At 46.0% G+C, this 27,625-nt stretch overlaps 1 protein-coding gene across 2 annotated transcripts; it reads right to left on the reverse strand.

The window, feature by feature from the left end:
• Window positions 1–1,778: 1,778 nt before the first annotated feature.
• LOC141105516 (tumor protein p63-regulated gene 1-like protein) lies at window positions 1,779–27,625 on the reverse strand. Of its 2 annotated transcripts, none has more exons than XM_073595375.1 (6): window positions 26,982–27,625; window positions 26,301–26,841; window positions 23,938–24,029; window positions 15,442–15,618; window positions 11,830–11,986; window positions 1,779–2,326 (listed from the first exon to the last, which is right to left on the reverse strand). In XM_073595375.1, exons 2-6 carry the CDS (start codon window positions 26,454–26,456, stop codon window positions 2,132–2,134), a joined length of 777 nt encoding a protein of 258 aa, XP_073451476.1. In that variant the 5' UTR covers window positions 26,457–26,841; window positions 26,982–27,625; the 3' UTR covers window positions 1,779–2,131. The 2 variants fall into 2 exon arrangements, with proteins under 2 accessions (XP_073451476.1, XP_073451477.1); XM_073595376.1 differs by lacking the exon at window positions 26,982–27,625 and having other exon boundaries at window positions 26,301–26,768; window positions 26,830–26,921.

The raw sequence follows: 27,625 nt of genomic DNA on the forward strand, positions 1-27,625 counted from the left end.
ATTATCCCACCTCTCAGTTCATGACTTCCCTTCATTATCCCACCTCTCAGTTCATGACTTCCCTTCCCTTCACTATCCCACCTCTCAGTTCATGACTTCCCTTCATTATCCCACCTCTCAGTTCATGACTTCCCTTCCCTTCACTATCCCACCTCTCAGTTCATGACTTCCCTTCACTATCCCACCTCTCAGTTCATGACTTCCCTTCACTATCCCACCTCTCAGTTCATGACTTCCCTTCCCTTCATTATCCCACCTCTCATGATGATTTTTTTATATAAATATAACTTTTTTCTTTCCTCTCTTCAATTTAAATTTATTACCTTTCTTACTCCCTTTCTCTTAACTTCCCCTTCCATCTCTCTTCTCTCATCCTTTATGGTTTCTCCCTTTCCTCTTTTCTTGTAGCTTTTCACTTTCACGTCATGGACCATATCATCACTTTAATGACCTTCTCTATATAATTTCTTGGATCCCATCATCTCTCTCATTTCTTGGATGTAATCATCTCTCTCATTTCTTGGATGTAATCATCTCTCTCATTTCTTGGATCCCATCATCTCTCTCATTTCTTGGATGTAATCATCTCTCTCATTTCTTGCATTCAGTCATCTCTTTATTAATTCTTGAACCCAATCATCATTCAATCATTTTTTGAACCCAGTCATCTCTATCATTTCTTGGACCCAATCATCTCTTTACCATTTCTTGGAATCAGTCATCTCTCTGTTAATTCCTAAACTCAATAATCTTTCTAAAATTTATAGGATGCAATCATCTCTGTTATTTCTAGGAACCCATTCATGTTTCTATAATTTCTTGGACCCAATCATCTCTCTATCATTTATTGGGTGCAATCATCTCTCTCATTTCTTGGATTCAGTTATCTCTCTATTAATTCTTGAACCCAATAATCATTCAATCATTTTTTTTAACCCAGTGATATCTATCATTTCTTGGACCCGATCATCTCTTTACCTTTTTTTGGACCCAATCAACTCTCTCATTTCTTGGATCCAATCATCTCTGTCATGTCTTTATCATTTCTTGAACTTAATCATCACTCTATCGCTTCTTTTATTCAATCATCTCTCTCATTTATTAGACTTAATCGTCTCTGCATTGTTTCTTGGACTCAGTCATCTCCCTATGATTTTTGCGAAACCATTCATGTCTCTATCATTTCTTGGATCCAGTCATCTCTCTTAGTTCTTGGATTCAGTCTTCTCTCTGTTAATTCTTGAACCCAATATTCTATCTATCATCTCGTGAACCCAATCATCTCTACCATTTCTTGGATCCAATCATCTCTCTATCGTTTCTTGGACTCAATCATCTCTCACAATTCTTGGATCCAATCATCTCTCACAATTCTTGGATCCAATCATCTCTCACAATTCTTGGATCCAATCATCTCTCACATTTCTTGGACCCATTCATCTCTCTGTTAATTCTTAAACCCAATAATCTTTCTATAACTTATAGGATCCAATCATCTCTCTGTTATTTCTTGGACTTGATCATCCTTATTATTTCTAGGACCCATTCATGTTTCTATAATTTCTTGGACCCAATCATCTCATTTCTTGGGTGTGATCATCCATCTTTCTTTCTTTTCTCATCTTTCTCCCTCCCCCTCCCCCTCCATGTAAGTACATAGCTCGGGGTTTTACAATGACTGGTTACCCTTCCCCCGGGGACAGTAATGAATGATTCACACTACGAATTCCTCCACAGCAACAAGAAAACAGAACTTCACATAAGAAGGAGACGAGACATACGGTTTTCTTTCTTTTATTGCTCAAACAAATTGTTGTCACAAAACTTCATTTTCTGTAAATAAATATATTTTTAAAGTACTCGATAAGAAAGAGTGATGCCCCCACCTTTTCCCCTTTATAAAGTCTGACTTCCATTGGGTTGGATGTTCTCCTTCACTTGAAGAGCTGAATGTAGTTAAGTATTTCAGTCCTTAAAATTAGCTAACTAAACTTAAAATTCACTCTCGAAAAAGAAAAACCATTGGGTGTTGTAGATCTGATGACTTTTGTACTTTTCAGGTAGAAGTCCTCCCCTACCATGTCTTCTTGGATCCATCACTTGGAGTATTTACATAGTTGTAGGTGACCATTCAAAATCCAAATCCCCACCTTGGCTTGGCATAACCCAACTGGACTTTGCTGTTGACTAAGGACACCAGTCCTATGGACGTGTCTATCTGCACCGGCCTGTTGAGAATGAGTGCGCCATTGGCTCGCCCAGGGAGGGGACTGCTTTGGTGTGCCACGTTCACCATTTCCAATAGCTTCTCCTTAAATTGCTCCAGCTGTGAAAAAAAAAACACAAAATCCACTGTGAATGAAAACGTTAGAATGACTGACTGAGGGTTTATCCATTTCCAGACCAGAGGTCTTCCATACATGGATGCCTAGACTAGATTTATCATCGGCCAGCTTGACAATAACATTTTTATATTATGAATTCACAATTATGTACTTAAATGGATGCAGTTCTATCTGTCAAAGTAGTCGTTTTGTTTCTCTGTATTGGTTCAGCAGGAACCGGACACATTTTTGAACCTTCTATGGGCAGGCTGGTTGTACAGAAGTTGATCGATTGATCAGCCTGTCGGGTTATCTTCATCTGATCACTGCCAGTGGCTGTAGCTGCCAGCAGTGATCATTGTATTCTGCCAATGGGGAAGGCTCCCCCCCCCCCCGCTGGAGGAATTCCTGTGTTTATGGGGGGGATCAAGCAATTTTACATAATTTATGACCAGCTTCAGTCATGGAGGACTATGAGCCCAACCTGTGTGATAATGCACCCCCTAATGGTGGGGGAGGGGAGAGCAGGGGGCAGAATGCCAGGACTGAGGATGAAGTCAGGTGCAGCATTGGAGAGTGAAGAGGGTAAGTGAAGAATGGAAATATCTTTTTTTAAATGGGGGATGGGGAGGGGGGGAGCAATCTAAAAAAAAATCCTAGAGTTCCATTTAAAATCAGGGCTTTTTTTCAGCAGGGACGTGGGGGAACACAGTGACGGCACCAGCAGCACTGAATGGATGCTGGCTGCTGGGTGTTCTATTGTTGATGTGGGGATCTACTGTTGCTGATGGGGGGATATTTGTTTCTGGAGAGGTCATTTGTTGATGGGAGAGATCTGCTGTTGGGGGAGGGGTCTATTGTTGCTGTTGGATCTATTGTTGCTGGGAGGGATCTATTGCTGCTGTGGAGATCTATTGCTGTTGGGTGGATCTATAGTTGTTGAAAGGGATCTACTGTTGCTGGGGAGATCTGTTGTTGCTCAGAGGGACCTATTGTTGCTGGATGAGGATCTATTGTTTCAGGGGAGATCTATTGTTGCTGGGGAGATCTATTGTTGCTGAGGGGATCTATTGGTGCAGGGGGATCTATAGTTGATGTGAAGATCTATTGTTGCTGAGGTGGAGATCTATTGTTGCTGAGAGGGATCTATTGTTGCTGGTGAAATCTATTGTTTCAAGAGAGATCTACAATTGCTGGGGAGATCTACTGTTGCTGGGAGGAATCTATTGTTGCTGGGAGATCTATTGCTGCAGGGAGGATATATAGTTGTTGGAAATTATCTATTGTTGCTGGGGAGATCTATTGTTACTGGAATGGCTATATTGTTGCTGGGAGGGATCCATTGTTGCTGGCTGCAGAGGACCTATTTCACTTGGTTCTGTATGCTCTAGGTAGGGGGTGGAACCAAGGAACGGTGCTCGGGGGTGTGTAGGGGTGGAACAAAGGGACGGTGCTCGGAGGTGGGTAGGGGTTTGGAACCAAGGGACGGTGCTCGGAGGTGGGTAGGGGGTGGAACCAAGGGACGGTGCTCGGAGGTGGGTAGGGGGTGGAACCAAGGGACGGTGCTCGGAGGTGGGTAGGGGGTGGAACCAAGGGACGGTGCTCGGAGGTGGGTAGGGGTTTGGAACCAAGGGACGGTGCTCGGAGGTGGGTAGGGGGTGGAACCAAGGGACGGTGCTCGGAGGTGGGTAGGGGGTGGAACCAAGGGACGGTGCTCGGAGGTGGGTAGGGGTTGGAACCAAGGGACGGTGCTCGGAGGTGGGTAGGGGGTGGAACCAAGGGACAGCGCTCAGAGGTGGGTAGGGGGTGGAACCAAGGGACAGTGCTCAGAGGTGGGTAGGTGGTGGAACCAAGGGGTGGTGCTCAGAGGTGGGTAGGGGTGGAACCAAGGGACGGTGCTCGGAGGTGGGTAGGTGGTGGAACCAAGGGGTGGTGCTCAGAGGTGGGTAGGGGGTGGAACCAAGGGACGGTGCTCTGAGGTGGGTAGGGGATGGAACCAAGGGACAGTGCTCAGAGGTGGGTAGGTGGTGGAACCAAGGGGTGGTGCTCAGAGGTGGGTAGGGGGTGGAACCAAGGGGTGGTGCTCAGAGGTGGGTAGGGGGTGGAACCAAGGGGTGGTGCTCAGAGGTGGGTAGGGGGTGGAACCAAGGGGTGGTGCTCGGAGGTGGGTAGGGGGTGGAACCAAGGGGTGGTGCTCGGAGATGGGTAGGGGGTGGAACCAAGGGGTGGTGCTCGGAGGTGGGTAGGGGGTGGAACCAAGGGGTGGTGCTCGGAGGTGGGTAGGGGGAGGAAGCAAGGCATGACTCAGAAAGAGGGAATACCTGCACCAATTCTCTGAGAAAAAAAGACCTGTTTAAAACCATTTCCTAAATGATCCAATAATGAAGTTTTGTTTTACTTTATTCATTCTTTACTTTATTTATTGGTAAACTCTGGAGTGGGCGGAGCTGGGAACAAGATCTACACGGGAGTTCCCAACACATACTAAAGTCATTGGACAGTTCCAGGAACCCGCAGCTGCCCGTTAGTCCTCCTGCACTACAGCTAGCCAGGGGCCAAAGCCCAAGGAGCCTGTCCTCGCTCTAATGAACACACACTACTATGAATATAAGGGCCATACTCCGATGATGTCATCAAAGCTTTATTGATAACACACACTGCATTCTTCCACTCTGGATCGGCCCCTTAAACGTGTTTCAGTCATTTGGGCTTAGTCATAGAGATCTCTTCTTCTTTGTCATTGTAGTCGCCCCGATCTTTATCGCAGCCTGCATCTTACTTTCAGTTTTGGGTGGACTGACTCTTCAAACGTCTTTTACATTTTTTTTTTTTGCAATTATTTTTTCTTTCCTGTACCCGCAGCCATGGTGGAGAGGAGCCATCTTTCTTTTTGAACCATTATATTGTCTGATGTGTAATTCCCCGCTTGGCCCAGCGCTCCGGTAATTGACTTTGGAGGCGGCTGGGAGGATAATAATACGGCAGTTTTCCTGGACAAATTGCCGGGATGACATAAAGCTAATTTGTTACATGGAGCAGACTCAGAAAACCGATCGATACCCAACAATGAATGATGGCGGCGCAATTCCACAAAGGGGATTCTTTAACAAATGCCTGACAAGGAATGAAGATTATTTATCAGACACCACCGATCAATATAGATTAGTGATGGCCGTAGCTGGATGGAAACCATACATCTACAAACAGAAGATTGTTACTTTGTACACAAGACTCAGCGCTAATAAAGATACATTGTGGAAGTCTTCCCGAAAACCGAGCGTCAGATCTTTGTAGACCTAAATCTACGTTTTACATCTAAACTCTATCTGAGCCCCACAAACCGAAAACACCATTTCATTCATTTTTAATATTCAGAGCAACCCCCACCCATCGCCCATGTCTTCATCCATCCATCCATCCATCCATGTCTTCATCCATCCATCCATCCATCCATGTCTCCATCCATCCATCCATCCATGTCTCCATCCATCCATCCATGTCTCCATCCATCCATCCATCCCTCCATCTATGTCTCCATCCATCCATCCATCCATCCATGTCTCCATCCATCCATGTCTCCATCCATCCATCCCACTATCCATCCATCCATGTCTCCATCCATCCATCCATGTCTCCATCCATCCATCCATCCATCCATGTCTCCATCCATCCATGTCCCCATCCATCCATGTATCCATCCGTCCATCCATGTCTCCATCCATCCGTCCATCCATGTCTTCATCCATCCATGTCTCCATCCATCCATCCATCCATGTCTCCATCCATCCATGTCCCCATCCATCCATGTATCCATCCGTCCATCCAAGTCTCCATCCATCCGTCCATCCATGTCTCCATCCATCCATGTCTCCATCCATCCATCCATCCATCCATCCATGTCTCCATCCATCCGTCCATCCATGTCTCCATCCATCCGTCCATCCATGTCTCCATCCATCCATCCATCCATCCATCCAAGTCTCCATCCATCCATCCATCCATCCATCCATCCATGTCTCCATCCATCCATCCATCCATCCATGTCACCATCCATCCATCCATCCATCCATCCATGTCACCATCCATCCATCCATGTCTCCATCCATCCATCCATCCATCCATCCATCCATGTCTCCATCCATCCATCCATCCATCCATCTATCCATGTCTCCATCCATCCATCTATCCATGTCTCCATCCATCCATCCATCCATCCATGTCACCATCCATCCATCCATGTCTCCATCCATCCATCCATCCATCCATGTCTCCATCCATCCATCTATCCATGTCTCCATCCATCCATCCATCCATCCATCCCTCTATGTCTCCATCCATCCATCCATGTCTCCATCCATCCATCCATCCATCCATCCATCCCTCTATGTCTCCATCCATCCATCCATCCATGTCTCCATCCATCCATCTATCCATCCATCCATCCCTCTATGTCTCCATCCATCCATCCATCCATGTCTCCATCCATCCATCCATCCATCCATGTCTCCATCCATCCATCCATGTCTCCATCCATCCATGTCCCCATCCATCCATGTATCCATCCGTCCATCCAAGTCTCCATCCATCCGTCCATCCATGTCTCCATCCATCCATGTCTCCATCCATCCATCCATCCATCCATGTCTCCATCCATCCGTCCATCCATGTCTCCATCCATCCGTCCATCCATGTCTCCATCCATCCATCCATCCATCCATCCAAGTCTCCATCCATCCATCCATCCATCCATCCATCCATGTCTCCATCCATCCATCCATCCATCCATGTCACCATCCATCCATCCATCCATCCATCCATCCATGTCACCATCCATCCATCCATGTCTCCATCCATCCATCCATCCATCCATCCATCCATGTCTCCATCCATCCATCCATCCATCCATCTATCCATGTCTCCATCCATCCATCTATCCATGTCTCCATCCATCCATCCATCCATCCATGTCACCATCCATCCATCCATGTCTCCATCCATCCATCCATCCATCCATCCATGTCTCCATCCATCCATCTATCCATGTCTCCATCCATCCATCCATCCATCCATCCCTCTATGTCTCCATCCATCCATCCATCCATCCATCCATCCATGTCTCCATCCATCCATCTATCCATGTCTCCATCCATCCATCCATCCATCCATCCATGTCTCCATCCATCCATCTATCCATGTCTCCATCCATCCATCCATCCATCCATCCCTCTATGTCTCCATCCATCCATCCATCCATCCATGTCTCCATCCATCCATCCATCCATCCATCCATCCATCCATCCATCCATGTCTCCATCCATCCATCCATCCATCCATCCCTCTATGTCTCCATCCATCCATCCATGTCTCCATCCATCCATCCATCCATCCATCCATCCATCCATCCCTCTATGTCTCCATCCATCCATCCATCCATGTCTCCATCCATCCATCCATCCATCCATGTCTCCATCCATCCATCCATCCATCCATCCCTCTATGTCTCCATCCATCCATCCATGTCTCCATCCATCCATCCATCCATCCATCCATCCATCCATCCATGTCACCATCCATCCATCCATCCATCCATGTCTCCATCCATCCATCCATCCATCCATCCATCCATCCATCCATGTCTCCATCCATCCATCCATCCATGTCTCAGTTTAAATTGGATGTTTTAGTAATTGTATAATTTCATATTAAATATTTCCTGACACTGAATACAGCAACAATATGTTTTTGTAATAAAGTTGTATGATGGAAAATCCATCGCTGAGCTCCAGTCAAGTGACTCTGTCTAGGCTGAGATGATCCAATCGGCTTGTCTAGCAAGTCAAAAGTACAAGGCTGCAGCAGGGGCAGATCTTTGTCAGACATTTGTGAACACTGCCAAAGACGACACAGGCACCAGGATCTACATGATTTTGTCATCTCTGAATCGGCATCTCAGTTCAAGAAGTACAATGGGGAAAATACTGATCGTCTCCCCTGCAGATTGTGTAAGTTTTGCCCCCTTACATAGAAATGAAGGGTCTATAATTTTTATCATAGGTGTATTTTATATGATAGAGACAGAATATCAACCAAAAATCCAGAAAAATCACACAATACAAATGTTATAAATGGAGTAAAATAAGTATTTGATCCCCAACAATAATTCTCCCCCCACAGACTGGATACAGGAGGGGCTCATGTGGTATATAGAGAGTGTATATAGTATATATGGAGTATATAGAGAGTGTATATAGTATATATGGAGTATATAGAGAGTGTATATAGTATATATGGGGGGTATATATGGAGTATATAGAGAGTGTATATAGTATATATGGGGGTTATATATGGAGTATATAGAGAGTGTATATAGTATATATGGGGGGTATATATGGAGTATATAGAGAGTGTATATAGTATATATGGAGTATATAGAGAGTGTATATAGTATATATGGGGGGTATATATGGAGTATATAGAGAGTGTATATAGTATATATGGGGGGTATATATGGAGTATATAGAGAGTGTATATAGTATATATGGAGTATATAGAGAGTGTATATAGTATATATGGAGTATATAGAGAGTGTATATAGTATATATGGGGGGTATATATGGAGTATATAGAGAGTGTATATAGTATATATGGAGTATATAGAGAGTGTATATAGTATATATGGAGTATATAGAGAGTGTATATAGTATATATGGGGGGTATATATGGAGTATATAGAGAGTGTATATAGTATATATGGGGGGTATATATGGAGTATATAGAGAGTGTATATAGTATATATGGAGTATATAGAGAGTGTATATAGTATATATGGGGGGTATATATGGAGTATATAGAGAGTGTATATAGTATATATGGAGTATATAGAGAGTGTATATAGTATATATGGGGGGTATATATGGAGTATATAGAGAGTGTATATAGTATATATGGAGTATATAGAGAGTGTATATAGTATATATGGAGTATATAGAGAGTGTATATAGTATATATGGAGTATATAGAGAGTGTATATAGTATATATGGGGGGTATATATGGAGTATATAGAGAGTGTATATAGTATATATGGAGTATATAGAGAGTGTATATAGTATATATGGGGGGTATATATGGAGTATATAGAGAGTGTATATAGTATATATGGGGGGTATATATGGAGTATATAGAGAGTGTATATAGTATATATGGAGTATATAGAGAGTGTATATAGTATATATGGGGGGTATATATGGAGTACACACAGACACTACAGTAGGTGCTCATGTGGTACACAGATTAGTCCTGTCAATGTAAGGCTCGGTTCACACTAGGACGACTTGTCAGGCGACCTAGGTCGCCTGACAAGTAGCGTCCCGTTCAGTACAATGGAACCGTTCTAATCGGAGCGACGCAAGTCGCTCCGACTTAGAAAAAGGTTCCTGTACGACTTGGGGGGCGACTTGGGGCGACTTGCATAGACTTCTATACAGAAGTCGTTTTGCAAGTCGTGCCGCCTCTGGTGTGAACCGAGGCTAAGAAGGTTCTCCTAAGGACAACTCGTTATGTGTATAAAAGACACCTGTCCACAGAATCTCTTTCTTCCATCCAATCCTCACCATCATGGGGAAGACCAAAGATCTGTCAGAGGACGTCAGGGAGAAGATTGTAGACCTGCACAAGGCTGGAATGGGCTACAAGACCATCAGCAAGAAGATTGGTGAGAAGGAGACAACTGTTGGAGCGATTATTCACAAAGGGAAGAAATACAAAATAACCATCAATCGTCCTCAGTCTGGAGCTCCATGGAAGTTTCTCCTCATGGGGTGAGGATGGTCATGAGAAAAGTGAGGGATCAGCCCAGAACTACATGGGAGGAGCTTGTGAAGGATCTCAAGGCAGTTGGGACCACAGTCACCAAACAAACCATTGGTAACACAATACACCACCATGGATTGAAATCCTGCAGCCCCCGCAAGGTCCTCCTCCTCAGGAAGACGCATGTAGAGGAACGTCTGAAGTCTACCAATCAACATCTAAATGATTCAGAGAAGGATTGGTGGAAAGTTCTGTGGTCAGATGAGACCAAAATTCAGCTCTTTGGCATTAACTCAACTCGCCATGTTTGGAGGAAGAAAAATGCTGACTATGACCCTAAGAACATCATCCCTACAGTCACACATCATCCCTACAGTCACACATCATCCCTACAGTCACATCATCCCTACAGTCACACATCATCCCTACAGTCACACATCATCCCTACAGTCACACACCATCCCTACAGTCACATCATCCCTACAGTCACACATCATCCCTACAGTCACACATCATCCCTACAGTCACACCATCCCTACAGTCACATCATCCCTACAGTCACACATCATCCCTACAGTCACACCATCCCTACAGTCACATCATCCCTACAGTCACACATCATTCCTACAGTCACACATCATCCCTACAGTCACACATCATCCCTACAGTCACACATCATCCCTACAGTCACACCCCATCCCTACAGTCACACATCATCCCTACAGTCACACATCATCCCTACAGTCACACATCATCCCTACAGTCACACATCATCCCTACAGTCACACGTCATCCCTACAGTCACACGTCATCCCTACAGTCACACACGGAGGTGGAAACATGATGATTTGGGGTGTTTCTCTGATAAAGGTTCAGGACGACTTTGCCGCATTGAGGGGCCAATGGACGGGGCCATGTATTGTAAGATCTTGGAGGAGAACCTTCTTCCCTCATCCAGAACACTGAAGATGGGTCATGGATGGGTCTTCCAGCATGACAATGACCCAAAACATATCGCCAAGGCAACAAAGGAGGGGCTCAAGAAGAAGCACATGAAGGTCATGGAGTGGCCTATCCAGTCTCCAGACTTTAATCCTATAGAAAATTTGTGGAGGGAGATGAAACTTCGAGTTGTCAAGAGACCTTAAGGATTTAGAGAAGATCTGTAAAGAAGACAAAATCCCTCCTGAGATGTGTGGAAACTGATCACCACCTACAAGAAACGTCTGACCTCTGTGATCACCAACAAGGGTTTCTCCACCAACTACTAAGTCATGTTCTGTGAAGGGGATTAAATACTTATTTTACTCACTGAACTGCAACTCCATTTATAACATTTGTATTGTGATTTTTCTGGATTTTTGGTTGATATTCTGTCTCTATCATATAAAATACACCTATGATAAAAATTATAGACCCTTCATTTCTATGTAAGGGGGCAAAACTTACACAATCTGCGGGGGAGACGATCGTTATTTTCCCTACTGTAGATGGTGACTTTGGATGATTCCTTAACAAAGATGGCACTGCCCTTCTGGAGGGCAAGTGAAGGCATCCTTGGTGGGGGAATAAGGGGGGTCGTTGGGTATTGTATCATACCTGCTCTTAACATGCAAAATATATCTGATTCTAGGCCATCTGGAATTTCTCCTGATAGTTACCATTTCTTGTTTTGCTTTGCGACTGTCACTTTACCTGGCACATGTCTTTCAGGTCTTCCTGGGTGGCCACTCCTGGGTGTTGGACCAGGTTGATGTAGGAAAGGTCTTCTGTCCATGGATTCCACCATGAAAGGAAAGATGGAGGAGCTCGGAGCTTGTCCCATTTCACCTGGAGAGCATTGCCCTCCCTCCTGGAGAGAGACAACCAACAACAATGGGAAATAATAATGGGAAAAATTAGAAAAATGTTTTTTTTGTTGTTGTAATTTGTTCTTTATGACCTCACCAAAACCTTTTCTACCAGTGCCACCAACTCTACATGGATGTGCAGCAGGAATATGGTGCACCTACCAGTGTGATGGTGAGGTGTCCATAAATTAAGGCCATATGGTGGTAGCCATCAGAACGGATGAACTGTTCCGGCAGACAGCCACTGGACAGGAAAGTTATAATAACCTGGGAATAATGGAATGGTGGTGATGGAAACCCGGGGTTGTCCTCCTGTTCTAGGAATTATTGTCACACTCACCCGTTTCCCGCTCCAACGTGTGGTCTCTGTTCCAGTGAAAGGCCACCAACTTCTGGGATTTGCTGGTGCAACACCAATCAGAGCCTGGCTGCCAGTGCGTGTGCGGCTCAGTGTTACAGACAATACACAAGGCGCTGAGCCCCCCTGTGCTTTCCAGTGTCTTCTGAGACAGTATGCCCCTGTGACCCTCAGCAGCTTCTTCTGTGACCCCTGAGCACCTCCAAAATGCCTCTAGGTTCCATTGTATCCTATGTTCCAGTGATCCCAGTAATCCCAGTGATCCCAGTGACCCCAGTGACCCCAGTAATCCCAGTAATCCCAGTGACCCCAGTGACCCCAGTAATCCCAGTGATCCCAGTGACCCCAGTGACCCCAGTGACCCCAGTAATCCCAGTGACCCCAGTGACCCCAGTAATCCCAGTGACCCCAGTAATCCCAGTGACCCCAGTGACCCCAATGACCCAAGTGATCCCAGTGACCCCAGTAATCCCAGTGATCCCAGTAATCCCAGTGATCCCAGTGACCCCAGTAATCCCAGTGACCCCAGTGACCCCAGTAATCCCAGTGACCCCAGTGACCCCAGTAATCCCAGTGACCCCAATGACCCAAGTGATCCCAGTGACCCCAGTAATCCCAGTGATCCCAGTAATCCCAGTGATCCCAGTGACCCCAGTGACCCCAGTAATCCCAGTGACCCCAGTGACCCCAGTAATCCCAGTGACCCCAGTGACCCCAGTAATCCCAGTGACCCCAGTGACCCCAATGACCCAAGTGATCCCAGTGACCCCAGTAATCCCAGTGATCCCAGTAATCCCAGTGATCCCAGTGACCCCAGTAATCCCAGTGACCCCAGTGACCCCAGTAATCCCAGTGACCCCAGTGACCCCAGTAATCCCAGTGACCCCAGTAATCCCAGTGACCCCAGTGACCCCAGTGACCCAAGTGATCCCAGTGACCCCAGTAATCCCAGTGATCCCAGTAATCCCAGTGACCCCAGTAATCCCAGTGACCCCAGTGATCCCAGTGACCCCAGTGATCCCAGTAATCCCAGTGACCCCAGTGATCCCAGTAATCCCAGTGACCCCAGTGATCCCAGTGACCCCAGTGACCCCAGTAATCCCAGTGACCCCAGTGATCCCAGTGATCCCAGTAATCCCAGTGACCCCAGTGACCCCAGTAATCCCAGTGACCCCAGTGACCCCAGTAATCCCAGTGACCCCAGTGACCCCAGTAATCCCAGTGACCCCAGTGACCCCAGTAATCCCAGTGACCCCAGTGACCCCAGTGATCCCAGTGACCCCAGTGATCCCAGTAATCCCAGTGACCCCAGTGATCCCAGTGACCCCAGTGATCCCAGTAATCCCAGTGACCCCAGTGATCCCAGTGACCCCAGTGATTCCAGTAATCCCAGTGACCCCAGTGATCCCAGTAATCCCAGTGACCCCAGTAATCCCAGTGATCCCAGTGACCCCAGTACCCTGGTGCTCCTAGTCACTCTCATTTGTGTTCCCGTAATACCATCATCCCTGTGCTGCAAGAGGCTCCAGTGTTCCTGCAATCCCAGCCCCCCAGTGCTCCCAGAGAGTCTCACTACTATTCTTGTAATCTCAGCAGTCTATTGCTGCAAGAGAGGGGGGCATTGTTGTCAATGGTGTGTGGTGGCAGGCTTGAGCGATGGGGGGGAGGGGGATTAGTGTGGGGTGGCAAGCTGGAGCATCGGGGGTGTTTTCGGTGTGGTCAGGTCTGTCTGCTGCCCCCCCCCCCCCCGGCCGATGGAGCACCAGCCGTCACTGTACCTGACATCGGCATCACTACTCCTGTCAGCCCAGTCCTGGAAGCAGCGAAGTGAGGAGGACAGAGTCTGGAGGAGGTGAATGCTGTGCTCTCTCTCCCTCTTCTCCTTCCTGTCAGTGCCGCACTCTTGTACACACAGCTGCCTGCTTCTAAAAGTAGGAGAGCTGTCAGATTGGGACAGTACTGGCTTTGCTTACCTGCCCCCCCCCCCCCTCACTTCAAACACAAATCCATGCATAAATGCTGCATTAGAACACAGTGGATGGTGTGTGGTGGGAGGACAGCAGTGCCAACGCGCCAACTGCAGTGCATCAGACTTTAATAAAAAATAAAAAACTTTATTGAAATGTCACACAGTGACATTTTATTAATAGGTAAGTATGGCCAATTTTTTTTTTTTGGCCATACTTCTCTTCCGGGTCACAGGAATGCACTTGCTTCGGCACTCTTGTGACCCAGATTTAGCGGACAGTGGGATTTAATGTCAGGATCCACTACCCACATGTGGAAAGCGCGCCAAGCTTGAGAGCTAGGGCCTTTATTAGGCTCTGCTTGACCCAAGATGGCTCCCAGAGTCACATAGGGGAACAGCATCCAATCAGACAGCTTCCCCAGTGACCCAGGAAACCATAGAGGAGCCATGTTCTTCTTGACTTCCCCTCCGACTGCAATGCCACTGCGGCCGAGCACCACCTACCATGGAGAAAGTAGACGACACCTGCCTACAGACAGATCTGGAGCTGCACAGTTATTCTGCCAAGCGAATAACTGCTGGGGGTAGGATCCTCTAAGCTTGCACATAATGGGGGGCATTTTGGCACCTTTACTTAGGACACTGGATGACCATGTCTCAGCACTGACCACCACCATGACTTATCCTAAAGTCACTTCTCCAGTTCCCACAAGTGTCGGGAAGAACCATTTTCACATCTCTCATCCTATTCTTGGGAAATCAACATCAACACATTCCAAGGTGGTTTGGATTAAAGTTTCTTAAAGTGTTGATAACAATTTTGAGGAAATCATACTGATAGTCCAAGTACTGGACAGGAGGTGTGAACATTCTGTAACCACTCTTCCCGATACTCATTGGAACGGAAGAATTCCAGTTGAAAGTGATTGGCTCCTGCTGGCTTCCACTAGCTTCCTGGTGAGTCTCTGCGGTGGGGGGGGGTGAAGGGAAGGTTCCCCAATGCTAAACGAAAAGAAAAAAGGACCAGCAGGGGTTCTAACCCCCCACCCCCACTCTATCCAAAGGAAAAAGATAGATATTGGATTTCCATACACTTTAAGTTCCATTGTTGGGTTTTGCAGAAGACTTACTTGTTAAGAGCCATCTTGGGGTAGGTCAGAGGTCCCCATATCACAGTGTCAATGAAATTCAGAGGGATGCGGAATAAACGGCAGCTGCCCATCTCTAGGAAGTTATAGTAACAGATGAGGAGGGAACGCTCACACAGGAAGACAAGGACTTCACGCTCTGTGCCCCAGTGACTGATCCTGTAGAGGACAGATAGGAGACCAATCAAATTAAAGAAAGATCGCAGAAACTCTTTTCACTATTCAAGCTTCTGTTCCTCCTGATAGGACGCAGTCCCTGTTTTGCCAACAACTTTACACCTGGCTCCATTGATTTTTAAATCCCCCTATAAAACCGCTGCTGTAGGCACCGGCCCATAAGTACCGATACAACCCAAAACGTGGGTAGCAAAAGTTTTCTTACTGGTTCTAAAAAAGGGATGTGCCAAATCTTTGGTGCCAGTGTTCCATTACCAAAACCAACCGCAAACTGCAAAGAGGAGTTCCAGCTGGTTGAAATGGAGATCTCAAAAGCAAGAATCAAATTCTACTCTTTAGTGTAGTCACCCTCCTAGGTAGGTACTAGGATTGCTAGGATTAGTGTATATATAGTTTTTGAATCAAAAAGGCTGAATCAAAAAGGCTGAAGCGTTGACGCGTTTCGGCTAAGAAGCCTTTATCAAAGCATTTGCTTTGATGAAGGCTTCTTAGCCGAAACGCGTCAGCGTATTGCCTGTACCCGTGTACCTATGTAACCAATAAAGGATTTTTATTCAAGAGCATCCTAGTTGCCAGCCCTTTTTAATTGAAATATTGTATTTGGGGCCTGAACGTCCTTGGTAGAGCACCGGATCACAGCTCGTGGACTTTCATATTGGCAGTGGAGCTGGGGTAACATTTCTTTTCCCTTATATATAGTTTTGTTCCCCTGCTTAAAGCGGAGCGCCGCCGAAAAAATTTTTTTTAAAAGTCAGCAGCTACGTGTGCGGGCTGAGCTCCGCTCCAACCATTCATCCTGAAATTTCTCTGGCACTGGCCGGGCTGACTCTCTGACTTCCAGCGACTCTCAGTTCCGATTCTCACCAGATCCGTTCGTATACAGGCACCCTGGGAAAGAAAAAGGCTTTCGGTGCACCGCGAGGTCCCACCATATCTCCGGGTAGGCTCCGGTCCTCCACAGTGCCTGCGGTCTCCACCACCACCCCTGCCGCCTCTGCTGCCTCTGCTGCTGCTGCTCTTGGCTCTGTTAAGCCTGCTAAGCCTGCTGCTGTTGTTGTGCCTGCTGCCGCCGCCGCGATATTACCTCCGAGGCTTCCCATACCAAACATGTCAGTTAGCACGCAGACGCTCCCTGATCCGTCTCCACCTGTAGCCTCTCACGCGGCCTCCCATGCTGAGCTGCTGGCAGCAATTAAAGCTGGAAATGAAAAGGTGATGGTTAAAATAGACCATTTGGCTTCAGATATCAGCTTAATTCGGCATGATATGGACAAATTTAGATCCCGCTTCGTAGAGGCTGAGAGTCGGATCTCACAACTGGAGGACATTACCAGTGCAGACTCCAGGAACCTTCGCGCTTTGCAGCTGCAGGTAAAAGCCCTACAAGATAAGTCGATAGACACAGAAAATCGCATGAGGAGAAACAATCTAAGGATCATAGGCCTACCGGAAAAAACAGAAGGTAATAAACCAGCTGAGTTTGTGGAATCCTTTCTTATATCATTGTTGGACTTACCTGCTATGCCCCCTACATTCGTGGTAGAGAGGGCGCATAGGATTCCACCAACCCCTCCAGCCCCTGGTAATCCTCCCAGGCCTCTTTTATTGAGACTTTTGAATTTCAGAGACAGAGATAAGATATTAGCTGCAGCTAGAGATAAACAAGAACTGCGGTTTAATAATGCAAAAATCATGTTGTTTCCTGATTACTCCCCTGAAGTCCAGCAGCGACGCCGGGCCTTTACAGAGGTCAGAAGACGCCTAAGGGATAAAGGTCTTAAATTTAGCTTATTATATCCCAGCAAGCTTCGAGTTGCAGACGGGGACCGAACATTCTTTTTCACCAATCCGGAGGCCGCTATATCCTGGTTAGATGGCCGTGGGTGACGCATGTGTTTTTTTTTTTTTTTTTTTTTTTTTTTTTGTACCATCCTTACTACTATAGTCTACTATAGTCTACTATAGTCCATTATAGTGCACCCTTATAGTGTCTAAAATTTTCTTGCTATTCTGTGGTCTCCTAATGAATGCTTAGATAAATGTACTTTATTTGGAGTTGGAATGCTCAGCCCTTTGGACTTGGACTTGGACTTGGACTATATCTCTTACACTAAGAGCCAAGAGTTAGAAAATTAGAACCCAACCCCACCTCAATTACTCTCTGTTGCTTCCTTTTTTGTCTCCTTTTTTCTCTTCCTTTTTTTTTTTTTTTTTTTTTTTTTTTTTTTTCCTTCCCCCTCCTGCCCTTTTCTCCCCATCCCGTCCAATTTTTTTTTTTTTTTTTTTTGGATAGGTATTGGATAGGTTTTTCCTTTTTTCCTTTTTTATATATTTGTTCGGCCATAGGGTGCCTGAACAAATAGTAGTAGTAGTACGATATCCCCTTTTAGGGGTATATCTGCAATATAGTTGCAATACAGTTGCAGCTTGCGTGTTCTTTTTTTTTTTTTTTTGGGAGAAAACTAATCCCAACTCTCCTCCTCCTTTTTTTGTTTTTTGAGAGGAGATGGGACTTAGTCGGATAAGCACTTCGTGCTTGGGTATATATATTTTTTTGTTGTTTTATGTTGGTCTTTGTCATGGTTTGTATAAGCTTGTTTCAAAAATTGCCTTAAAAATTAACATTGCTGGTACATGGTATATTGTAAAAATCTTGCTGCTTGTGAGTTACCCCAAATGGTGTTCCCCTAGTCATTTTACTTGGCCATGGCTTCTTAAACCTATATGGCCACTTCCTTAGCTGAAACCTTTTCGGTCCTTTCATGGAATGTGAGAGGTCTTAATTCTAAATTTAAACGGGCACTGTTGATGAGATATCTAAAAACCCACTCTCCACATTTTATTCTCCTACAGGAAACCCACCTCACAGGCAGCAAGGTTTTAACTCTAAAAAAACCCTGGATTCAGAGGGCCATCCATGCGACTTACTCCTCTTATGCTAGAGGGGTCTCAATCCTAATACACAAGAAATTCCCCTGTGTTATTGAGGACGTGTGCACGGACCCCCAGGGCAAGTTTGCAATGGTGGTGTTTTCACACTGGTCTCAGCGATATATAATCATAAATGTTTATATTCCTCCACCTTTTACACATGATTTATTATATAAGGTTTTGGAAAAAGCAGCTCCTTTTTATCCAGCGAAATTGCTGGTGATGGGGGATTTCAACTCTACTATCTCCCCAGATTTGGACAGACCAGTCCCATCAAAAAACTATAGCTCTGAACTATCTATATGGGCACAGGCAATGGGGCTACAGGAGATATGGAGATGGAAACACCCGGCTATTAGGGCATACTCATGCTTTTCGGCCTCACATAGGACTGCCTCACGGATTGACCTAGCCTTCTCTAATTCAATCCTGTTGACGGATGTAATAGGGGCTAAATATCTACCCAGTGGGTTGTCCGATCATAGCCCACTGGTAATCGAGCTTCGCTCGCCTGCACGCCGAGATGCGGCCCTGTGGAGGCTGGGGGCACAGTGGATTTCCCACCCTGAGGTGGCTGACACTATCCCACCCAGACTAGTTGAGTTTTGGGAACTTAATGAAGGCTCCTCGACCCCACAGACGGTCTGGGACACCTTCAAGGCCTATACAAGAGGGCAATATATCTCTATTATCGCTAGTGTCAAGAAACAGCAGGGCCGGGAAACTTACAGGTTACAACAGATGGTAGAGGATCAAACATTAATCTATAGTACAGATCCTACAGCAGCTCATTTTGACGCATTAAATGCCGCCCGCAGTTCACTAAATTTACATTTAACGGAAGTTACAAGATTGGATATGCATAAAGGTAGACAGCGACTATTTGAACAGGGGGACAAGAATGGTCGTTTCCTGGCCATGTTGGCACAGCATGAATATCCATCCACAGTGGTTTCGGGCCTGCGGTCTTCAACTGGGGATAAGGTGACCTCTCAGGTAGAAATCTTACAAATGTTTAAAGCCTTTTACCAAACTCTTTATACCTCTGCTCTTCCCCCCGACTTCCAGCCAGAGATGTTGCAAAACCTTTTAGATCCACTAGCACTTGGCTGGCTGTCGAATGAGGAACGAGAATCGTTGGTACGCCCTATTTCGGCCTTAGAGGTTTTAAAAATTATACGGTCCTTCCCTTTGGGCAAGGCGCCAGGGCCGGATGGTCTTCCTATAGAATTTTATAGGGCACATGCAGCATTTTTGGCACCCATCCTGGCCCAATTATACACCCTCTGCCTATCCAAGGGTGATCTGCCCCTTTCAATGCACCAGGCCTATCTTACTTTGATCCATAAGGACCTTAAGGACCCAGAGCTATGTGCCTCATATAGGCCAATAGCCCTATTGAATAATGACCTGAAAATCTTAACCAAACTGCTGGCTACCCGTCTATATCCATTATTACCTTCGGTTATTGACTCTGATCAAACAGGATTTATGCCTAAAAGGTCAACCGACGTTAATCTTAGGAGACTCTTTACCAATATTCATGCCCAACACAATAACTCCGGTACCAGAGCTATTGCCCTACTAGATATAGAAAAGGCATTCGACACTGTGGAGTGGCCCTTTTTGTGGGAGACTCTACGTCGAATGGGTTTTCCACTACGGTTTATATCATGGTTGCAGGTGATCTATAGGTGTCCCATCTCATCGATTCGTTTGGGCTCCAGACTCTCAACTCCATTTCAACTGTTTCGGGGAACTAGACAGGGCTGCCCTCTTTCTCCGGCTCTATTTGCTCTAGCTATAGAGCCAGTTGCAGAGGCTCTCCGTACATCGCCTCATATTAAGGGGCTTAGGATAGGCATGCTGGAGGAGAGGGTAGCCCTGTATGCTGACGACATGGTTTTATTTTTGGGGGACGCGGGTCCATCACTTCAGGGTGCTCTGTCACTCCTCAACACTTTCTCCATGGTAACGGGCCTCCGGGTAAACTGGCCAAAATCTACTCTATTTCCAATAGATCAAGCAGCCAAATTGACATCTTCTCCAGATAGCCCATTAAAGTGGGTTGACTCCTTTAAATATCTTGGGGTTTGTGTCTCTGCACAAGCCTCAGATTTTCTTAAATTAAACTTGGATCCGGTAGTGGGGGATATGAAAGCTAAACTCAAGGCATGGAATAATCTCCCCCTATCGGTATGGGGAAGGGTCAACTTGCTTAAAATGAAGGTCATCCCCAAATTCATATATTTATTCCGCCATTCCCCGCAGTGGTTTCCTAAATCCTTCTTTACTAAACTAAACCAACGCTTTTCAGAGTTTCTCTGGGGCTCCTTACCACCGAGATATAAGTTAACTACATTAATGAGGCCACTATCGCAGGGTGGTATGGCCTTTCCAGATTGCTATAAGTACTTTTTGGCGACACAGCTGGTGACAGTGGTCTGGTGGCTAAATCCTGATAAAACCAATGTGGCCTCCGCTTTGGAGGCCACTGTGGCAGGCTCCTGGGAATCTCTTCAATACCTAATTTACAGAGGCCCATGTGCCCCACACTTATTAACTCCGTCTATGCTTACTACTTTACGGGCCTGGAAAATGGGCTTGGCTATTGAAAAACACAGCCAGATGGGAATTTCCCCTAATACACCCCTATGGCTAAACCCCAATTTACCACATTTTTACAAATCTATTGACCCCCAGATATGGACTAGATATGGTATAAAATTAATCTCACAAGTGGTGTCTTGCACCTCACTGCTTTCTTTTTGTCAGCTTTCCTCCCAGTATAATCTTCCGCAGCACTATCAGTTCCGTTATCTTCAACTTTCGCATGCTTTCGAAGCCCAATTCCCACGTTCGTCCTGTATATTAATACAGTCTAAACTGGAGACTACTCTTAGATCCGGTTGTACAAAAAAACCTATATCTCACATATATCAGCATTTAATCTATGAGTCCTTGCCTCCGTTGGACGGCCTTTTGTCCCGTTGGCAGCGTGACATTCCAGCTTTGAGTGGCGAAGATTGGGATGGTGTTTGGGACTTCCCTTTTAGTTCGCTAGTCTCTATACGTGACAAGTTAGTCCAATTTAAAATAGTCCACCGGGCGTATTTCACTCCCCACAGACTTCATTTGATAAATCCTGCCCACTCCCCTAAGTGTTGGAGATGTAGCTACACCCCCGGAGATTTTTCCCATATCTTTTGGCATTGTCCAAAGATACAACAATTCTGGGGGGGGGTACTAGGCCTAATCAATAAAATTGCATCCACTAATCTACCACTGTCTATGGAGATTTGTATGTTGGGCCTTATAAAAAAATTAGTTCCTGCTGTAGCTAAACGCACGATGATTGGCTTGCTTCTATTTTACGCTAGGAAAACCATAACATTTCAATGGAAGAAGCCCTATCCCCCCACAAATGTCCAGTGGAAACGTTTGGTTAACGATAATCTTCCACTATATAAAGATACCTATCTTAATAGAGGCTGCCAATTGAAATTTAATAAGGTTTGGAGTGGGTGGCTGGAGGAAATGAACATTGCTTACTAATGTTGGACTAGCTTCAGTTACGATACCAAGAATCGACGATTAAATGTAATTCCTAGTTAATAGGTATAGGCCTTTATGGGCAGTGGGGGGGCGGCCCAAAAATTCCAAAAATCCCCTTTTCACTTACATGTTAAAATTGTATTGCATGGATGTATTCCTCTCTTTTTCTTTCCCTTTCATTTTTTTTTTTTTTTTTTTTTTTTTTTTTTTTTTTTTTTACCTGATGTACTTGCGATATCACCTGTACAAGCTAGACAACCAATTTGTATATGTCTTTATGTCTTTGTGTCTTATAAGGAAAATTTGAATAAAAATAAATTTAAAAAAAAAAAAAAAAAAAAAAAAAAAAAAAAAAAAAGTCAGCAGCTACAAATACTGTAGCTGCTGACTTTTAAAACATGGACACTTACCTGTCCAGGGCGCCCGCGATGTCGGCACCCGAGGCCGAAGCGTCTCTCCGTCCTCGGGTGCTGCCGCCTCCATCTTCGGTAAGGGAATCAGGAAGTAAAGCCGTGCGGCTTCACTTCCCGGTTCCCTACTGCGCATGCGTGAGTCGCGCAGCGCAATACGGATGGTCCCTGCTGCCTCTGGGACCCGTGTGTTTCCCAGCAGGCAGCGGGGAGGGAGCAGGAAGTGGCGTAAATAACTGCAGATTCTGCGGCTATCTATGCCGGAAGTGGGTACAGATACCTGTAATATACAGGTATCTGTACCCCCCTCCCCCCTGAAAGGTGCCAACTGTGTCACCGGAGGGGGGGAGGAATCTGATGAGTGGAAGTTCCACTTTTGGGTGGAACTCCACTTTAACAGGAGAATTGCTAGAGAAATGTACTTAACAGAGGAGCTGTGATTGATTAGTGTAGTCTGCTCAGTGTGCTCAGCTGCTGGTTAGTTCTGTCTCTGGCCTCCTCTGTATCCAGGCAACCTAGGAAGGTTCTGGATGAACAGGTGTCTGAATATTAATACCACTCTAGTCAATCCCAGGGAGGGTGGCCCTGAAGGATGCTGGCAGAGGGTATTTATTCTTTGGATACACTGAGCATGAGGTCTCTCCTGGAGAGGAGAGTTCCAGTCTGGGAAGGGCACACTGCCATGCGGCCTCAGGTGGGCGACCTGGAGTCAGAGATAGAGACCCTGAGAGCTGGGTGAGGGGCTGTTTATTGAAGATCTGGTCGCATGGAAGTTGGAAGGAGGCTATCAGCTGTCCCTGGACATTTTGTGAGTAAACAACCTAAAGGATCTATAGACTTGTGCTCTTACTCCCTTCTGTTCTGCTATATAGTCAGCTGGAGGTCCAGACTAGGGAACATTGGCTGGTGTTCTGAAGAGCTTTGTCCGGTTACTACTACTACTAAGGCTCCTGTACAGTCCTTTGTTGCCAAGGAGAAATCTTTTATCTGCTTTCAGCAAGGACTTGACCAGAGCTTTACTAAGAGATCAGTGAGATGTCCTCAGTTGTGAATAGTTCTATTTCTTGGAGTATCCCACTAAATCCAAGTTCTCCAAAAATAAAACAACAAAATCAACAATCCCCAGAATGATCATTGAAGACAATGAGACTACCAAGGCTACCTTGTGCTTGGCTGCGGAGAAAAAGTGAGGAAGACCTGGGCAAAAGTCCAGCGGCTCCTTCGGGATTAGCGCTACATTTGTTTCCTTCATTCAGATGGCAATGAGGATAGAAGTTAATATCCTCCATAAAGAATGATTGTCTTTCATACAATACGGCACATTATGTCCTTGCTGTTCCCTTTTATCAATGATGTAACCAGGTAATAAAGACATTATTGGCACAAGGCCAGAATCAATACTCACTGTGCCAAGATCCAGGAGCTGTGGAGTTGCCCATCCTCATCTTCAGAGAGGGACCCTCTAAGCTTCTGCACCGCCTGCTGGACAACTAAAGGCTATTGGAAGAGAGAACGAGAGACATCAGGAAATCGGAGATTAGGTGTTCCATGAACATGATTGTGGACAGAAAGAAGATCAGGGTGCCGATCCCAAGACCTGGAAGTCACCAAAAGCTGAACTCCAGGAAGATAAATAAACAATACTAATTAATGTGGTTTGGTGCCCATTAAACATACATGTAACTCATAAAAGTACATGAATTTAGATTTACAGTGAAGTTGTGCTTCAGATGCTTATATTTTCCTCCCTTACTTATCCATTCCCCTGTAGCATCCTTCTAGTAGTTAGTACAGGTTGATAGGTACATTTTGTTTAGCTCCTCTGTAATCAGTGGAGCGGGGGTTGATTGCTCTAGATTGCTCGGTGTTACAAAGGCTGCTGGTCTGATTGCTTTCCCCTGCATTCTGGAAGATTCTGAAATTACAGTGCGAGGAAGAATGGGAAAGAAGTTTACATATTTTTTGGCACCCATCCAATCCCTTGAGAGGTGTGTCGAAGAGGTGGCTGGAGAGCCCATAAATAATCGGAAGCACCAGAGCAGAGGGTTCTAGGATCCTGCGTGAGCCTTGCCAGAGGATTCTCCTGTCTATGGGGCTCTGCCCCTCTGGACAGTCTGCTGAGATGCTGTGTGGAGATCATTGAGGTCCCAGCCATAGCTTAGGCTGGGGGGGGGGGGGCTATTCTCTAAAATCTGGGGTTTCTCACTTATGGTCTGGAGAAGAACTCTGGAGGATACCCAGTGGAGGCTGGATTGGAGAGGGTCCAGTGGTTGGTGGTTTTGTGAGTCTGTGTCTCCTTCACTAAGAAGTGCCCGGTGGATGTCAGAAGGTGGCCACTGATGATCCTGAGGCCTGTGAGTACTGACCTAAGTCCTAGAGACTGGTACCCGTTCTACACAGAGACTAATATACAGCCTTTCTCCTAGCAACTAGTGGCTTTGTGGAAGTTCTCCACCGGTTTAGTCAGAAGATTCCTCAGTGACTTCAGTTCCTTTGGGGTATTCCATGCCTTTCCCATACCAATCCAAGTTCTACTCAGCAATAAAAGTACAAAAGATACCCCCTAGGCGGTTTCATTGAGCCAGAGAGAGAGAGAAGAAAATACCAAGTGCCTGGCTGTGTGTGCATTAGGTGGGGAAATGGGACCATTCAAAACCAGTGGGTCTTTCAGGGGTGTGCTACACACCTGTGGAAGCAAAGAAAATATCCAATACGTCCAGATATGGGGAAGGACCTACCTTCCTCCAGAGTTACAGCTTGGGGATTGGCACCCAGTGTTGTCACATGGGGGTGGGTGGATGGTTCTGACTGATACCGATACCCACCTGTAGGCAGGTGCAGTCTATTTTATCCACTGCAGGTGGCGCTTAGCTGCAGGAGCAGTGCAGAGGGAGAGGAAGTCAGGAGGAACACGGTTCCTCTACGGTTTCCTCGGTCACTGGGGCAGCAATCTGGTTGGATGCTGACAGCCCATGTGACTCTGGTGGCCATCTTGGGTCATGCAGAGTCTACTTAAGACTTTGGCTCCTGGGTTTGGCACGCTTTTAGTGCATGGATAGTGTAGGGACAGCTCACCTGTCTGTCAAGGACAGTCTTAGCAGCAGGGAGAGGTTCCAGATGAGTAGGGATCTGCTACTCTTCTTGCAAAACCTCCCCACTTGGGCTGGGACCGGCCAGGCCACATTCTGCCCCTTTAAGACAGATGCTGTAAGTTCGGCTGAGACCTGCTTCGTTACACACTGCTGTCATCCATAAATGTTCCCGGTTGCACACACACCCATATGTTTTATGGGCCCCATAACTAAAGCACTCTATGCTTGGGACTTATCTGTACAGCAATGCTAATAAAGACAAACAGCCCAGAGATACGATTGCAAGGGCCACATATAGGGCCCATACTATCCTAGGCTCACTGGATTACCTGTCTTGTCTACAAGCTAAGACATTTCTATCAGGTCAGTATTTTAGTAAAGCTTATTACCATTATGAATTATTGGAGGCAGCAGATGGCCTACATTATACCCACAGCTGCTTTCCTCCATACAGACCACCAAACAAGAGCAAGAAGAGATGGTCTCATGATCCCTGGACTCTCAATATTCCCTGCACCTCCATAGTCTTATTACTGAATTTAGCCACAAATCTTCAGAGATAAATGGAAGAGTACAACAAAATTACAAAAAACATTATTGCAACTTATCCATATTGAGGCTTGGTGTGCCATTATGGCAAAACAGCCCTAAAGAGGGCATCTTTCATCAGGCTTACCCTGAATATAAAGTACTCCTCAGTGGGGGCGCTTTTCTTTGTTTCAGGGTTGATGCTTTGAGGGCTAAAAGATGGTCGGGGCTCCTTGGTGTACATGGGGTGTGGAGGGATTTGGGGGTCTTTGCTGTCAGCAGCTGATGAGGTCTCCAAAGACATGATGAGTCTTCTAGTCTTGTTCTCTTGTATGGAAATCCAACAGGAGCTCAATTAGTCCAGTCCTGTCCTGTGCTTTATCCCTTGTTAGTCTTTTTGATGTAGAAAGGTTTTCTATACTGGACTTTTTGCTTTCTTCTTGATTTTTTTACCTCCTCTTACCTCAGTCTGTCATACACATCTACATCGTACCTTGTTGTCAAAGTCTTCGCCTTCTCCCTTCACCTTCTCCCTTCACCTTCACCTTCTCTCTTCACCTTCGCCTTCTCCCTTCACCTGTTCCCTTCACCTTCTCTCTTCACCTTCTCCCTTCACCTTCTCCTTCACCTTCTCCTTCACCTTCTGTCTTCACCTTCTCCTTCACCTCCTCCTTCACCTTCTCCTTCACCTTCTCCCTTCACCTTCTTCCTTCACCTTCTCTCTTCACCTTCTCTCTTTACCTTCTCCTTCACCTTCTCCTTCACCTTCTCTCTTCACCTTCTCCCTCCACCTTCTCCCTTCACCTTCTCTCTTCACGTTCTCCTTCACCTTCTCCCTTCACCTTCTCTCTTCACCTTCTGTCTGTCTCCTGCTGTCTTACCACCCAGTTGTCTCCTCTCTCTGTACAAGGTGCGTGTCTCGTGCACGGTGTAGTCTCTCTTTCTCTTGCACAGTTGCTTTCTCTGCGTCTCTTTGTCTTTTCTATATTTTTTACTTTTCTGCACGCTTTCTCTCTCTCCGCTTGTCGCTCTCTTCTAATTCTGGTCTCTTGTTTCCTCCTCTCAGTCTCCTCTCCGGGTTTGCTGTCTCTTGTCTCTTGTTTCCTCCTCTCAGTCTCCTCTCCGGGTTTGCTGTCTCTTGTCTCTTGTTTCCTCCTCTCAGTCTCCTCTCCGGGTTTGTTGTCTCTTGTTTCTCTCACCCCCCCGTTGGCTCGCTGTCTTTTTTCTCCTCTGTGTTTGTTCCTCTCTTCTCTTCCGTTTTCTAGTGATTTTTTTTCTCTCCTCTATCTGCTGGTTGTCTCTTTCCTCGGCTCTCTTCTGACTTTTCCCCTCCGGTCTCCTGTCCAGGCCTGAAGTCTCTTTTCTCCTCGCTGTCTCTCTCACTGGGTGGTTGGTAGAGGAAGCAGGAAGTGATTGTAAGAAACGAAACTAGTTTATCCAGTACTGGTCCCTCTCTGGTGTTTACAATCCGTC

Source organism: Aquarana catesbeiana, linkage group LG08, assembly GCF_042186555.1.
Source record: "Aquarana catesbeiana isolate 2022-GZ linkage group LG08, ASM4218655v1, whole genome shotgun sequence".
NCBI classification, from domain to species: Eukaryota; Metazoa; Chordata; class Amphibia; order Anura; family Ranidae; genus Aquarana; species Aquarana catesbeiana.

Excerpts from the sequence above, each read along its gene's own strand:
- LOC141105516 (XM_073595375.1), bottom strand. The coding sequence starts at position 26,456 with ATGTCTTTGGAGACCTCATCAGCTGCTGACAGCAAAGACCCCCAAATC. Across the intron at positions 11,987-15,441 it reads CCCAAGATGGCTCTTAACAA|GAGGGAGGGCAATGCTCTCC; the intron begins GTAAGTCTTCTG and ends GTCTCTCTCCAG. Across the intron at positions 2,327-11,829 it reads ACCTGAAAGACATGTGCCAG|CTGGAGCAATTTAAGGAGAA; the intron begins GTAAAGTGACAG and ends TTTTTTTCACAG.